This window comes from Xyrauchen texanus, chromosome 35 (genome assembly GCF_025860055.1).
Source record: "Xyrauchen texanus isolate HMW12.3.18 chromosome 35, RBS_HiC_50CHRs, whole genome shotgun sequence".
Lineage (NCBI taxonomy): Eukaryota > Metazoa > Chordata > Actinopteri > Cypriniformes > Catostomidae > Xyrauchen > Xyrauchen texanus.
In genome coordinates, this window is record NC_068310.1 from 32377077 (window position 1) to 32393976 (window position 16900).

The 16900-nt window shown below is 37.0% G+C and overlaps 1 protein-coding gene across 3 annotated transcripts in view; it reads right to left on the reverse strand.

Annotated features, from left to right (window-relative positions):
• Window positions 1-1281: 1281 nt before the first annotated feature.
• spryd3 (SPRY domain containing 3) overlaps window positions 1282-16900 on the reverse strand; it is a 74352-nt gene continuing 58733 nt past the window's right edge. For 2 of the 3 annotated variants that reach the window (XM_052105731.1, XM_052105729.1), the window contains 4 exons: window positions 15526-15583; window positions 6371-6490; window positions 6077-6210; window positions 1282-3840 (listed from right to left, as the gene is read on the reverse strand). In XM_052105731.1, coding sequence (XP_051961691.1) covers window positions 3706-3840; window positions 6077-6210; window positions 6371-6490; window positions 15526-15583 — 447 coding nt within the window. In that variant the 3' untranslated portion in view covers window positions 1282-3705. The remainder of the gene's footprint in view (window positions 3841-6076; window positions 6211-6370; window positions 6491-15525; window positions 15584-16900) is intronic. The other variant, XM_052105730.1, reaches the window with a different exon arrangement.

The following is a 16900-nucleotide window of genomic DNA, read 5'->3' on the forward strand; positions in this document are numbered from 1 at the left end:
CCTGGCTAAAATCAGTAATGTCACAAAAATAAATGTAAAGCGACATATAGCTCTTAACACACATGCACTGCTCTTACACTTTAGTTTAGAACAGCACGAGCACAAACTGAGTGATACACACACAGTGCCGCGTCCAAGTGCTGATGTTCTGAGACATCAGTACTCGTGGAACGTCTCCCATCCAATCAGATTCGAGGACTGGAATTAACTGTAGTATATCATTAGTTAACAACATTAGGTAACATAAATTAACAATGAACAGTATTTTTATAGCATTTATTAATCTCAACATACAGATAAAAAAAATCAAAAGTTGTATATGCTAACACTGAACTAACAATAAACAATTCTATTTTTATCAAATAATATTGACAAAGATGAATACTGTAAAAATACATTAACTGTTTGAGCATGATACCCAATATATGAAAGCATGTTAACGAATGGAACTTTAAAAGTGTTAAAACACAATTTAATCTATATTTAGGCTATTGTGTCAAATTACTGCGTCATTGTTAACTGTCATCCGTAGAAACGTGTGTAAATGGTAGTAAGTGTGCCGGAAGTATGCACGCTGAGGCAAAGAGCGTCCACGTGTGCAAGTGACTGCATCGAGTTTGTATTTGTATATTGACAGCAACATCAGAGCCCAAGTAGTTTGTGTGGAAATAACCATTTCTTTATTGACAAGTTATGTACACAGATTAGCAAAAGAGTACATGCTACAAATAGAGCAACACATAGCATTAACATCTACAGTTTGAATAATGTGTGACAAAACTGATCATCATCACCCATAAATGCTTCAAGCAACCACATTCCAGCAGAGGAATTCACAGAATTTTTGGAGATGATAGCCTCCTGGCTTTTTGCATAAGCTTAATTGATAGAGGTATTTGGTTTTGGCTTCCCTGCACTGTCAATTTATGTCTGGAATACAGAAATTCTTTGTTAAATGGTCTGACCAGGAATACTGAATTCAATCCATGTAGCAACCATCAAACCACCTCAGTGGAATTGCTTTAGAAGCCTGTGATGCATATTCATTTCTTTAGAGTGACAATTTTACTCACTGACTCAACACATGCATGCTCAAATGATTGTTGTTTTATATAAATTCAAAAATAGATGGCAGAAAATAACTCTGTGATAAACATGCTGCGTGTTATACACCAGTATATAAAAACTGAGGAACTTCAAATCAAATGAATGAACCAAAGCTCATTATCCACAATCTAAGTCCCAGTATCACATGATATGAATGACTACTTGTGTTGTCTGATGTTTTTTTTAATGAACTCTAGGTTTGGAATAGCATTCTACCATATTACTATTTCTGTATTTTCTAGTATGTACACAGTGCATAGTATTTGTTGTTCAACAATCTTCCTTCACTCATGATATGATCAACTTCCAAATGTCAAGACAATTTATTTTTTTACACAAACTTGAACCAAATTTTTAGTTTCAAATACTAAACCACATTTACTTCCAGGATGATATCTGCAAAGCACTGAAAAAAAAAAAGATTAATTGTGTTGATGTTATGTGACAAAAATCCAGTATACAACTTGTTTGAAATGCTCATTGTTGTATATTGCTTCACTGTGTGTTATCCAGTACACCAGTGCTCCATTCCAAACCTAGCTTATATCCTGACATTCAGCTAATAATCTATAATGATACAACTTAAACTGAGTCACCTTACTTGGGGCAATATAGAGAACGGTTTAATATAATCATTCAAAAGATATGCAATATTTAGACAAGACCTGCTAAGGAAAAAACCACATTGATGGTGACAAAAACAGACATTACATTTGGCAAAGTACATCTATTAAACATTTCATTTCGTCCAATATGTGATATGTAAAAATAACAGGTAGAACATTATTGCAGTGAGGTGTGCAGAATGGCATCTGTTTAGAAGACTAGAGGGCAACAGGTTCATGACTGAACGCCCAGTGTAATTTGACGCATCTGTAAAGTGCTTGTGGCATTTGTGAACAGGACCAGTTCACATTACAGCGGACAATGCTTATAAACAGCTCAATGTTTTTCGCTAAATTAAAAGCGCCTCGAATGTGGCGTCTGCCCTGCATAATCTGATAAAACATACATAAACAGCAACAAACTTGTTAGAACAACATTTACAGAAAGGCTTGGAGAAATCCACTTGAACTAAATAAAGATAGACTGATCCATTATGTTGCATTCATAGACATTTATTTATAAAACTTTAAGTAGCCTATTCAGTGCATTACGTTCCATTTCTTGCACTGTATCTGGTCTGGAGCTGCTGAATTGCATTCTGCAACCGATGACAGAAGTGAGACAGAAGAGAGTAAAAGATATACAACTAAAGACGATGCAACTCGCCTCCACCGACATCACAATTACTTCATGCTGTTTACTGGCAAGCACCTTTCTCAACCGGTTTTTCAGACAGAAATAATTGCACAAGTGGCACTTGATTACATACGACATACAGAAGAAAACAAATTCACAATAAGAAAAAATGGCCATAATCTGCTTTCAATCACCTTCAAGATTCATTGGCAAGAGGCAGTGTGGGTGGAAAATTGCCACATATGAGCTATTCAGCTATGAGAGATGTGTCTGGTCATTAACCGTCTTTAGGGTGTAATGGTACTTTGTACCCTGCGAATCTCACATTGATCAATGTATTCTGTTTTTGAATTTTCGTTTGTATAGCAAAATACTTCAAAAATATATAGCTCCATATTTTCAATGCATTTGTTAATAAACAAAACGTATATTCGTACAATGTTAAAGTCATTTTTCAGGTTCAATACAAACTCTATTGACTATTACAACAAAAAATAATTCTAACTCCGTTTGTATGTCCCTCGTCTATAAAACAAATAGCAAAAATCAGCCAGTCCATAAACATTTAAATACTCACAGTTTCAAATGTATAGCTACAACATGTAAACAATACATGTTAACATGATTTTAGTGTGATAAAATCACTCACTAACCTAATCTGTGTAAAGTTATATCAATATTACATTTACAACTTTGTTGCCATTATGTCATAACGGCAATAAACCATGTAACAATTTTTATCACATTAAAATCATGTTAAAACATATCATGTTTACATTTTCTGGCTATACTTTTGAAAGAATGTGTATTTTAATGCTTATGGACTTTCCCCCTTCACTTCCATTGTGAGCGCCTTACTGTCATTTACTGCAATGTTTTTCTTCTAAAAAACAATCAAGGGATGAATTGAAAATATTTTCTGTGGTAATTGACATTATGCTACAACTGCTGTTGATGGACCTTAACTTGTATTGAACCTGGAGCACTGCTTTAATTCGTCATTAGGTTCAACAGTTTTGAGGCCCAATATTGACGCCATAACCTTCAAAATAATCTCAAAGTAAACCGTTTGAAGCTAAAGCTTTAAGTAAGGAGCTTTGCCGTGAAACATGCATTAATGTGAACATATTAAACTTTTAAATGCTTTACACTGTTGCATTCTCAAGTGCCTTTTTGTCTCTGGATTACAGAATTATCTATTTGTGTAGCCATCATTTGTTTAAAGCATAAATAAACCGTTCCCATGATTCCATGTGTATCAAATCTGTCTTTGAACTTCAGCATGGTGGGTTAGTCAAAGGTGGCGATTGGCTGACAGCAGGATTGGTGATATGGATTCACTAAGTTCTGTATTTATTAACCACTGAGAGGGTGGAGGTCCACTTTCACTTTTTCTCCAGTGCTGAGCATACCGATGGTGGGGTAAAACCCCCCAGCTGGAACCACCACCTCCCTTCTGCCAATAATCTTGCCGTTTCGGGTGAAGAACACCTAGATGAGCACAAAGGGGCGGCAGTGAGTCAGCAATTCCATAGTCTGAGAGCAAAAATCGGCCAGAGTGAGTCAGCATTTCCATAGCTACAGGGCTGAGACAGGGTGTTCGACAGTTCGAAACACTGGTGTCTTGCACAGCGGCCCAAACACTGTTCATCATGTAGTTCTCTTAAGTATACAAAGATAAATACTCTGCAAACATCTACCTTTGGGCACCGACAAGGTTTTAGTGTTCTTTTATTTTCCAATAAGCCTCTCCAAGATGATTGACAGAAATCTCTGGGAGCAAATTAATTTTAAATGTATTTGGGTTTTCCTTTATCCTTGATAAACTTGTTTGATGCTGGTGAACTCAAAGAGAAGCGATCACCTTAACTCTTACCCACTAGCCAATGACAAACGGTGCCGTGGTTAAGCCATCGCGTTGAGTCAACGGCCAAAAAGTTCACGATAACAGAGTCACGCAGCCCAATGTTTTGCACAGAAGGCTCTCAAAAGCATACCGTCCTGCTTGGAAACCTTGATGCATAATTCATCTGCAAGGACTTGAAAAATCATTGGCTTGAAAAATGAATTTTAAGCCAACTTTAGTGTGTATTCAAAACAACAACTATCAAAAATAATGATGATTAATTTGTCTAGCTGTCAAACAAAGGCTTTGGGGTCTTTGGTAACAAGTACAATTTGTGTGTTTGTGGTTTTAAAAAAAGAACCGTTCTGCATTAATTATATGAATGATGAAAGGAGCACAGACAAACTTTTCATGAAATTATGATTGATCTGTCAGTCAAATATTATGAGAAAATGTAGGGTAAAACTGCCATCACTGAGCTATACTTAGACAAAAATGTATCCCCAGAAGCTAAATCTGACAAAACCATCCTTTAGGGCTCGTCTAGGGATGTCAAGGTAAAATTGAAGATTTGTTTTGGGAATACAATTTTTTTTTGGTGGGAAGAGTTGGGTGTGGGTTAAGGTTAGTCTGCATATGTCAATATGATTAGATTTATATGAAAACAACAGAAGGTTTCAATGGTATGTCTTCAAATAGACAGAGTTGGGCTGTAACGGAATACATGTAAAGGTGTTACATATTCAGAATACAAAAAAGTAACTGTATTCAGCCTCCGTTATTTTTTCAAGCACATGTATTCAGAATACAGTTATACAAATTTGTAAGAATAAATGTAGAATACTTTTCTCAAAATGACCACAAAATAAGACATAAGACAAGAAAAAACATTCTTGGCAATCAAGTGAAAAACTTGATTGTTTTTCTGAACAGTGCAGACGTGTGCTGCAAACACGTCTTCTCGCTCTCTCTTTCTTTAGATCAGCAGCAGGGCGTGTAGTGTTGCCAGGGTTATATGCGAAATTTTAAAACATAATCGCGAGTTAAAATCAAAGAATCGTGGGTTGTGTTTTTGGGATACTTTAAAAATGGACCATGGTCACCAAAAGGTCTGATGGTAGGCACTAAAGAATAAAAAATGCAAGTCTTACTCATGTATAACGATTCCTGGATTAAAAATCTGTCAACCGCACCAGCACATCTTAAAAATCATCGCTGTTTATATAAATATATAAATATATAGCTGTGCTGCTAAACAGCAGTCGGCAACTTTATTTCCACAAATATAATAAAGCACCCAAAAATAAAAATTGTTGTTAATAAAACAAATAATACATAAAAAAAAACTCCATTAATAAATCTGCCTAAATATAGAAATATGCAAGCAAGCCAATTAAAAATCATTAATATACTACATTGTTGTCACATGACCTCAATACTTTATGTCATCCAGTTATCATATAAAAAATAAATACGGTTTATTTGGATTTCTTATCTAATTTTATGTCAAAATGTATTATTCTTTCAGTCCAATTAAATAACAGGTTAAGAATTATTTTTAATTTTGTTAAAATATTTAAATATCATAGTTGACCACAAACTGCCTTCTGTTTGTCTTTTTCCTTCCATAAAGAAAAACAGTGTCCAACTTCACATCTAATTTAAAGAAACTAGCTATTTAGATTCACTTAGATTGTGCCTTGCCTTTATGTATTCTAAAAGTATTCTTGTATTCTGAATACGCTACCTTTCATTGTATGTATTCAGAATAATTTATTGAGAGAGTATTCAGCCCGGAATACTTTCTTAAAATAATCCGCCCAACCCTGCATATAGGTAGACATGTAAATATGTGTGAGTTCATTTCAGTAAGTTGTTTACCATGACTTTCTGGCCCTCGTGTTCTTGCTCTGGGTCGTCTCCCTCTTCCTCATCTTCATCATTCAAATACATTAGGTTTTCAACACGCCCCTGCTTCGGCCGCACATCCACCGCTTCCCAGTCATCAATTTCATCTGATGAAGAAACCAATTAAGGTACATACACAGCTAAAAACTTGTGCTATGGTCCTAAAAATGATTGCTTAACTGCATTAAATTTGTTTCTTATGAAACTCATTATAACCCACAGAATGCCATTATGAAAAGAAACTAAGCATCATGCAAGGGTCCTCACCTTCGTAGTCCAGCATGTAGTCCCGGGGAAACATAATTCCACAGCCCATGATGTCCCCTTCAAAACAGCGTGGGCCAAACTGGTCTCCAACTCCACTGCCATGGAAGATCTTCCCATCATCTATGAAGCAGATAGGACAGATGAGTTCACATGAGGTTCCTCTTACTGGCAAAACATGTCCGTACTACAAAACACATGAAAATCTATGACTGTTATCAAACTAAATTCTATTTAATTTAATTGAATGATGAATTTACTGTATTATAGTTGGACAGTCTGGATATTGACTATAATGTTGTATCTGTTGTGATGCCTAAATAATACAACTATATACTCTTTGACAACTGAACATCAATGCAAAAGGTTTTTATAATTAAAGGAAATATTGTATTACAATATCCAACTCAGACAGACAAAAGTTCTATGAAGATTTACCATTATTAAAAGTAGTTATTTGACCAACAAGCTTATACACCAAATATAATGTCCAAAAAATTATTTAAGTCAATATAATTAATAAGGGGTCTAAGTGTGCAACATTCTGGTTCCAGAGGTAAAATTCAATTTATGTTATCCATTGATTATTAACGATAACTTTAACAAAGTGTCAATTTGCACTCCGGTATAACTAGCATCTGCCACACAGTGAAGCTATTTTTTCACGTGATAAGATGCGTGGATTGATGGTCTCAGAAGCAGAGGCACATGAGACTTTGTTGGTGAGATTGAGAGTAACTGTGCCACCACGAGGACCTACTAAAGTAGTGGGAATTGAAAAAAAACATAACATAATAGATAGAAATTAATATTAATGTGCAGCGCAGTGATTTGGTCATGGTGAACATCGGGAAGTGTAGAGAAGGTTTGAACAGTAGGCGAGGTCTGTCGATCGCACATGTTTCCACGGCTCGGCATAGCTTGTGTGTTGATTGCATAATACATTAGTAATATTGTAGTAACCATGTTTTTTTGGCAGAAACCAAAAATATTATGGTATGGGGTAGGGGTTAGTGTGCTGCTGGAAATCTACAGTTGAAGACAAAATTATTAGCCCCCCCTATGAAATTTCAATTCTGTTTCAATTCAAAAGTGATGTTTAACAAAGCAAGGGGATTTTAACACAGTATTTCTTATTATATTTTTCCTCTGGAGAAAGCCTTATTTCAATTTGCCTGGAATAAAATGATTCTTTAAAATTTTTTTAAACTGCTAAGGTCAGTATTATTAGCCCCCTTAAGAAATTATCTGTTACAGAACCAACCACTGTTATCCAATGACTTGCTTAATTAACCTAATTAATCCCCCAAGCCTTTAAGTTGCACTTCAAACTGAGGATTAGTATCTTTCAAAACAACTAGTGAAGTAATATAAAACTGTCATCATGGCAAAGACAAAATACATTTTAGACTTGAGAAAAATAATTGTTAATGCTCACAAAGCAGGAGAAGAATATACACGTTTATCAAAGCGTTTTCAGGTGTCAACAACTGCCGTGAGAAGTATTATCAAGAAGTTTGAAGAGAACCACACAGTGGAGAACAAGACTGGCAGAGGCAGGAAGCAAAAGATTTCAAAAACCTTGGAATTAAAACTGGTTAGAGAGGTTTCTAAAGACCCAAGAACAACTGCCAAGACACTAGTGAAGGATTTAGCCAAGTCTGGGATTGATGTCTCAACGAAGACAGTCACTAGAGCCCTGCACAGGAATGGACTGCGAGGTTGTAGACCAAGAAAAACTCCACTTCTGAAGAAGAGACACCTCCAAGTTAGACTGAATTTTGCCAAGGACAACCTAGAGAAAAATTATGCATATTGGAAATGTGTCCTTTAGTCAGATGAGACAAAACTAGAGCTCCTTGGCCATAGAGATGTTGCCTATGTTTGGAGAAAGAAGAGAGAGGCGCTCAACCCAAAGAACTCCGTTCCCACAGTGAAACATGGCGATGGGAGTATAATGCTGTGGGGATGTTTCAGTGCATCTGGAACAAGGAATCTCATCAGGGTCGAAGGTGTCATGAAAAAGGAAGACTACGAGAAGATTTTGAAAGACAACCTCAGGCAATCTGCAACAAAAGTTGTTTTGGGTCAACATTTCGTCTTCCAGCATGATAACGACCCAAAGCATACCTCACTTCTGGTGAAAAACTACCCCCAAACGAGCAAATTGCAGACTCTAAAGCCCAGACTTGAATCCCATAGAAAATCTGTGGGCCACACTGAAGACTAGAGTAGAGCTTGAGATATTTGCTAAGGAGGAATGGGCTGCGGCGACTCAGGAGAAATGCCTAAAACTTGTTGAGAACTACAACAAACGACTAAAGGCTGTTTATCAAGCAAAAGGGATACACTATTGACTATTAACTTAAGAGGGCTAATCATTTTGACCTGTATATTTTTTTATTCTTGGTTATAATTTTGTTTCTATTTGTATTATAAACTCTCTAAATAAAATATTATGTTTAGAAATGCTATGTTGAAAAAAAGATTTGCTCCATTAAACAGCACTTGGGAATTATTTTAAAAATAACTAAATATTTCATAGGGGGCTAATAATTTTGTCTTCAACTGTAAATAAACACAATAAACACACTGTAGTGATGCCCATATTGTATGTTAGTATTTCAATATGGGTGCATAGAATATCTGCCACTATTTGCACTGGGGTGTAAATAACATATACCATTATTTGCACCAGGATACAAATAGCAACTGACAAACTTTAAAGAACCTTCATAGAAAGACCTATCATGAGCTTTGAGGTTGATAATCAATTGTACAGTATATGCTTCTGTTGAAGGCATCAGCTATTTCAACTTCATTTGTTTTAAATCGTGAAATAAAATACAAAATAGTTCATTCCTGGTGAACTACTACACCACCCAGGACCCTAAAGGGGAAAATCCACCAATCAGAGAATCACAGCAAAAGAGATTTGATTACATCATTTGCAGTTCTTCATGAGATTGTAGTCCATTCCCTCATTAAAGACCTTAAGTACACAGTCTTGTACTTTTGTCTGATTTTCAAATACCATACAATTTTGATTAAAAATTACAATGTTGTGATTCAACTTGGAGCTAGTTGATTTGGTTCACAACTTTTTTATAAAGTGATTGATGAAATCCCTAAAGAAAAAATGAGAAAAATACTTAAAAAACAAAAAACAAAACAGGGACAATTGTGCTCTATGGGGTAGGATTTGACGGGTGGTATAGAAATTTCCTCCATACAGATTCTTTATCTCATTATGGGCATTGATGATGTGGAAATTTGGGAAAGAACTCAAAAGTGAGTTGTCAAACAATCTTGTAAATTTCCTGCAATTATATGGTTACAGAGAGGATTTAGATACATCTTTTGAGCTGCCCCAGATATAGCCTTGGACCAAGTAATGGAGTTTAAAAGTCCAAAAGTAGGTTGGAAAGAATTTTAGGATACGGCATGTACTTTTTGTCAGAAGCATCACTTTTAAGACCTGATGTGAACCCGAATAGCTCCACACTAGCTCTGCATTCCTTGCACATTTGCTTTTAATGATCCAAAGATGTTGTACACTCTTTATCCAAAACCTGACAAGTTGAAACAGAGAAAAACTCTCGTGCTTCTCAGAGTTTCTCGAAAGCAAAAACAAGTCTAAGCTCTCCGTATTTGAGCAGACAACAAAACAAAAGATGCCAAGAAAGAGACAACAATAAAAAACTAAAAAAAAAAAGAAAAACATGGCAAGGTAGCCTGCAGACAAAAATGCTATTGCAGTGCATGGCTGGTAAATATTTGTAGAGTTGTCATGGAACCCGTTCCCGGCTCAGGATACCATTTAAACAATCCCTATCTGAACACTCGGAGGGAGATGAAGACACTGTATCATTATGATTCCCATGTGGGCCCCGGTCCCAACACCACACTCTTTGCAAACACTGTGGGAGAGGAAGGCTACTAAAAATAGACTCTGGGGCTTGGGCACACTCTCTCAATGGGCTTGCTGGAGAGGTTTCAGATCCGTTGGCACCTAAGCTGACACGAAATTGTACACCGGAGTGCAGAGAGGTTTTTCCTCAAATGACAAAGCTTTTCTCAGAGTCCCGTCTTGAAAAGACTAAGAATGATTGCGTCGATTTGATCGCTTCCGCAAACAAGCAGGGCACTTAATGAGCATTGGGGCCAAGTATGGAAAATCTATTTGGTTGTTCATATCATCAACAAGTATTCTCTGTTTACAGAAACCTAAACAAGGAAGGGTCAGGCACCCCACTTCCGCAATTTCCATATCTGACATGAACAAAGACTGATTTGGGGCTCTGTAACTCAACAATTTCGACCCACTTGGCTTGGTTAGCTGATGCATTAAGAAAGAAGGTGGGGGAGCAGTGTCATACCCTGATCGCATGAGCTTTGATGATCAAGTTTTTACTGCCGCAAGTCTTCGGTTCCAAATTGCAAGACTAGTTACTCTGTTTATCCCAAACAAATTTATTACGCTGTCATCCAACTTCGTTTCTCCGTCAAATTGAGATACAAATAGCCCAGCTGTCCTTGGCAATAATGTGAGTGAAGACACTGACCCCAGAGCAAAATATAAATGCCCCTGGCAGTGGCCTTACATGTCTCTTCGAATGACTCACAGTATTATGAGTCATAGATGTGGGCCTCATATAGATCAGGGTAGGACAATGAATCATGCACCCCCTTATCTGACCTGCGTCAGACTCGATGCCAAAACCTCCATCAGCAAGTGCCGCAATGAGGCGCAGAAAAGACATTCAGCATCGCACAAGCCGACAACAGAGTCTGTCACTCCTCAAGCAGCAACAAACGGCACCACCCTGTTGTGAGTGATGATATGAAGTCTTCACAATTAGGAAGACAACACGGCAATACAAGGCCACTGTGAATTCACAAGGAAATAAATGCAATCTTCCATCACTTCACTGGATGATTATGGGTGTCATCATCAGTGTGCTCACTTTGAGGTCTGGCTTAACTTCACAGCTCAGACAAATTGTGGAAAACCTTAAACAATCAATGCCCCAGCTAACAAATACATTTTATGAGTGGAGTTGAGGTGTGCATATTATTTGTGGCATCACCATCGTTGCAGCCAAACCTCACGAATCCAAATGACCCACCATCAGTGGTAGAGGTGTAACTTTACCACATCACTCTACATCCCTTGACGTGATGCATTTTTGATCGCTGCCTAAAATGGACAGACACAAAATGGGTTTCAGTTGTATGGAACTATGTATTTCAATGTTTCGCCAGCTGAACAATCAACACCAATTTAAACTTGACAGACAGACATACAGACAGATAGACAGATAGATAGATATAGCATCTTAAGACTGGCTTACACACATGACTTAAACACCTTGATTTTCAGTCAGGTAAAATTGGTGTGAGACGGGGATAGTTGGCTATAGGGTTGCAGTGGTATACTGGTTTCACGGTATACCACGGTATGAAAATTGACGGTTATCATAACATGAACATTTGCTTATCTTCAGTATTGAGAAAAACAAAAACGCAACCGGATGGAGAATCTCACCTGCGTGTGTGCATCTCCTTTACTCGTCTGCCTGTCAGACTCATCAACTTGCGCCACACACACACATGCAGCGGATGTCAGAGAGAAGCGAGGAGAGGGGGTCTGACATAAGTGAGTGCGTGTGTGAGTTAAAGCAGAGTTTCTCAACTGGTGGGTCGTAGGTCTATTCGGACTGGGTCGCAGACAGCAGGGAAAGAACAATACCATGGTTCTCCCATTGAAGATATTTTGGCAGCTGCCCAAGTGATAGCCTATTTAGGACTGCTGAGGCAGATTTAATGATAATCTTGTAATCAGCTAAAGGCTTCTCATCTGCACTTTCGCACAAGTATAACGGAACCAGCTCACGATCATGATCTGCACTTCTCTCTGGTGCGCATGTGCAACAACCAGGCTTCCCTCTATATTGCGGAGTGCAGACCTCAAAACTGATGTGACCAATTTCAATTCTAGTGAGACTTTTCTAGTTTAAAGTGTTATGGAGGAAGTCAAGTCAAACCCATCAAACAGAAGGTAGCCCTGACATGCCAAACAGCAGAGGAAAAGAGCAACACTGAGCTATGTGCCAATTTAATTTTTCATTATACATTATCACCTTTACAAAATTGTTTCACAATTTTACATGAGTAAAAGTAACTGCTATATTTTGACAAAATGTTATAGTTTCATATGAAATAATCTCAAGGTAGAATCTATTAGACCTCACTTTATATCAACAGTGGCAGTTGTAGTTAAAGTTTCAAGATGTGTTTCAGCTCGTATTTATTTTTTCATAAATATATTATTTATGAAAAAATTATTATTACTATTATTTAAGACAAGCTACACTGACATAACCATGGTAATGAGGAGCCTTTCCTCCTGTGAAATATGTATGTTCTGTTTGAATTATGTTTGAAATTAGGAAACAAACAGGATAATAATGGGCTCATATAAGTAACTATGCTCTTCAATTTTTAAAAGGGGGGAGAGAAAACTTCCTGCCACTTTTGTTGTTGACATCAACAACAAAAATAATGTCACTTGATGCATGTTCTTGTATTTGAAAACCATGAACAAAACTATGCAACATAAAAGGAAATGCGACCTAAGATACATTAAATACAGGTTACGGTTTTACTATGGTGGGTTGCCACTTGATTTCCGATGTAAAATCTGGGTCCTGAAGCAAACCCAGTTGAGAACCACTGAGTTAAAGGTACACACAGAAGCAGTCTGGCCTTGCTGTCATGTACGTATACAGTAGTAAAATCAGCAGTAAATTCTGAAAACACTGGTATCATAAATTGTGCTTCTTCACCTCAGCTTACGCTAAAAACAAAATGTTTCCAGCTTGTGTAGCTTATGCGCTTGTGCGTTCTCGAGTTGATTGACAAGCAATCCCGGTATCTAAAAGCTGATTGGCTCTTTTATCTGTAAGGTGGAACCTTTCTAAATATGTTGAACAATGTGCTTTCCAGTTTCTCCGATTCATTTTTATAGAAGTGGTACATCTCTGCTAAATAGTCTTTGATGTAGACTTTTGGCTTATTTGAACATTTTGCCAATTTAAAGGGGTCATGACATGAGAAACCAAATTTGCCTTGATCTTTTGGTATATAAGAGGTCTTTGTATCATTAAAACGTCCTGCAAGTTTAATATTTTAAGACGTCCTCCCCATTCTAAACGAATCATTTATTTAATCAAGCTCAAAATACAGCTCGTTCTGGATTCATGGTTAGAAGTGACGTGTTGGTTAGAAGTGACGTACCAGCGTTTGCATATGACCGCCTCCAGCACAAGATAACTACGCTTTAAGCGCAAGACAGCTACGCTCATTTCAGTATCGCCGTCGCCTCACAAGTGTTCAGTCGATGGACAGCGAGCTCTGACAGAGACTACTTGTGCACAGGAAAATTACGATGCCACACAGATGTGCTGTTCCTGGCTGTGGTCAAACAAAACCTCTGAATAAGCTGCCGAAAGATCCAGACGCCAGGGAAAAATGGATGCAGTTTATTTTTTGCGGACGCTCCAGTCACGGCAGTGTTAACTTAAGCGTTTGTTCTGTACATTTTAAGGATGACTGTTTTGAGAACAAATCTCAATATGATGCTGGCTTTGCCAGAAAACTGTTGCTCAAAGATAAGTCCGTGCCGACTATTCTGGGAACAACGACGACGCAAACTGTAAGTAATCTATTTTAAACTTTAAACTACTTTTTAAAGCGCAATTTCATTCATTATGAATAATCACAGTGTTTTTACTTAGTTTACTTGCATATTGTTCTGGCTGGGGCGTCAATAATTGATACATAGGCACTGACGTTAGCCAATCATAACAGTGGGCGTTAACACTGAAGTCTTAAATGGAAAACGCTCCCAAAACAGACTGTTTGAATCAGAGGATGAGAAACAGGGTGGGAAAAGGTCATAAATCACTAGATTTTAAAAGTTTTTCTTAAAAAAAAAATATATATTAATACTATAATTGCACCTAAGGGAACATAATAATACAATAAAAAAACCATGTCATGACCCCTTTAAGTCTTTGGGATTTTGACAATTTTTGATCGTTGGCTGTGGAAAAAGCGTAATTCTGATCACTCAGAAATGATACAGCACACTAAGGCAATGCCCACACTAATACATTTCCATTTGAAAACACATTGATTTTGCTAACTATATACCCTTAATACATACTGGAATGGTGTTTTCCTCCACTAAAAATACTTCGAAGAGACTCTCCATGAATGCATACTTTGGAAAACAATGACATTAGGTACTGTAACTGAAAGCAGTTTTCAAACAGAAACAGATCCACACTAATGCCACATCCACACTAATAAGTTTTAGTTTGATAATGATTGTATTCATTTCACTTAATTTATGCCTCAAATACAGACTAGAACTCCGAAAACAGAGCGCTCCTTAATTCTATCCATCACAGCTTCATTTTTATTACCGTTAAAAATGTTATATGCCACTTTTCTGACTAAGGACCATAGGCTCTGAGTCACCAAAGAACAATATTGTTTCATTCAGGGTGACTAATCTGCTGTGTGGAGTGGCATAGGGGCATGGAGGAGAGGTTGAGTGTAAAGATTGCAATCTTTATATTGAGCAGTTGTACAACCTTATCCGACATCGACTTCCTCTGAAAGATGGAACCTGTGGAGAGAGATAGTTCTATTCATTCTCAAGAGGATCTGCTTCTAATCAACACTGTCATCTCATCTCCACAATCAGGTCCCAGCCCCTCAACGCACTACAGAGATGCACAAAGATAGAGAGGAGCCAAATAACGAAGCTTAAAAAAAAATCACCACCTGAAAGAATTTAGGATAATCCATGCATAACCACAGTGATAGGAATACAACCAGAGATGATAAAATGGAAAAAAACAAAATAAACTTTATGTAAACAGGATCTGGTTGTGTGGAATCATTTGTAAAAATATAATTTTATGTGGAACTACATTTTTACATTTTCTGTATTTATGCAAATATAGGGTTAGGGGGTTTGAAAAATCCCATGACAAAATAAAATTTTATTGAGGGCATGAAAATATTTGACTCCAACTTTTATATGCAACTGAGCTATATGGAAATGAGGAAGCATGAGAACTCACCTGCATGATATGCAACAGAACCTCGACTCCAGCCCGGATGTCTGTTCTTTGGATAATCCTGAGAAAGGAAAAGTAATAAGAAACTAGATTAAAAAGTTTGAGTATAAACTTTAAGTTGGCTTGTGAAAGTTTGGACCAGAAAGTTTGAAGAAGTTTAAAGTAGTTTGAAGTTTAAAGTAGTTTATAGTTTAAAGTAGTTTATAGTTTAAAGTAGTTTGAAGTTTATATTAGTTTATAGTTTAAATTAGTTTATAGTTTAAATTAGTTTAGAGTTTAAATTAGTTTGAATTTTAAAGTTGGTTCTTTTGAATCTACAGTGTGAAACATACAGTGTGACCAGTGTAGTCTGATTACAACATTAATGACTCTAATGAGCCAGTTCTTTTGAATCTATAGTGTGAAACATACAGTGTGACCAGTGTAGTCTGATTACAACATTAATGACTCTAATGAGCCAGTTCTTTTGAATCTACAGTGTGAAACATACAGTGTGACCAGTGTAGTCTGATTACAACATTAATGACTCTAATGAGCCAGTTCTTTTGAATCTACAGTGTGAAACATACAGTGTGACCAGTGTAGTCTGATTCCCAAATTAATGACTCTAATGAGCCAGTTCTTTTGAATCTACAGTGTGAAACATACAGTGTGACCAGTGTAATCTGATTACAACATTAATGACTCTAATGAGCCAGTTCTTTTGAATCTACAGTGTGAAACATACAGTGTGACCAGTGTAGTCTGATTCCCAAACAAATGACTCTAATGAGCCGGTTCTTTTGAATCTACAGTGTGAAACATACAGTGTGACCAGTGTAGTCTGATTCCCAAATTAATGACTCTAATGAGCCAGTTCTTTTGAATCTACAATGTGAAACTTAAAGTGTGACCAGTGTAGTCTGATTCCCAAACAAATGACTCTAATGAGCAAGTTCTTTTGAATCTACAGTGTGAAACATACAGTGTGACCAGTGTAGCCTGATTCCCAAATTAATGACTCTAATGAGCCAGTTCTTTTGAATCTATAATGTGAAACTTAAAGTTTGACCAGTGTAGTCTGATTCCCAAACAAATGACTCTAATGAGCCAGTTCTTTTGAATCTACAGTGTGAAACATACAGTGTGACCAGTGTAGTCTGATTCCCAAACAAATTACTCTGATGAGCCGGTTCTTTTGAATCTACAGTGTGAAACATACAGTGTGACCAGTGTAGTCTGATTCCCAAATGAATGACTCTAATGAGCCGGTTCTTTTGAATCTACAAATCAAGAGATATGTGATTTGTTACTCGGTTGCTAGGGTAACCCCATCTGGTTGCTAGGCAGTTACCATAGTGATACTTATCAAGTCTCCTTTACATCCTGATTGAAATAA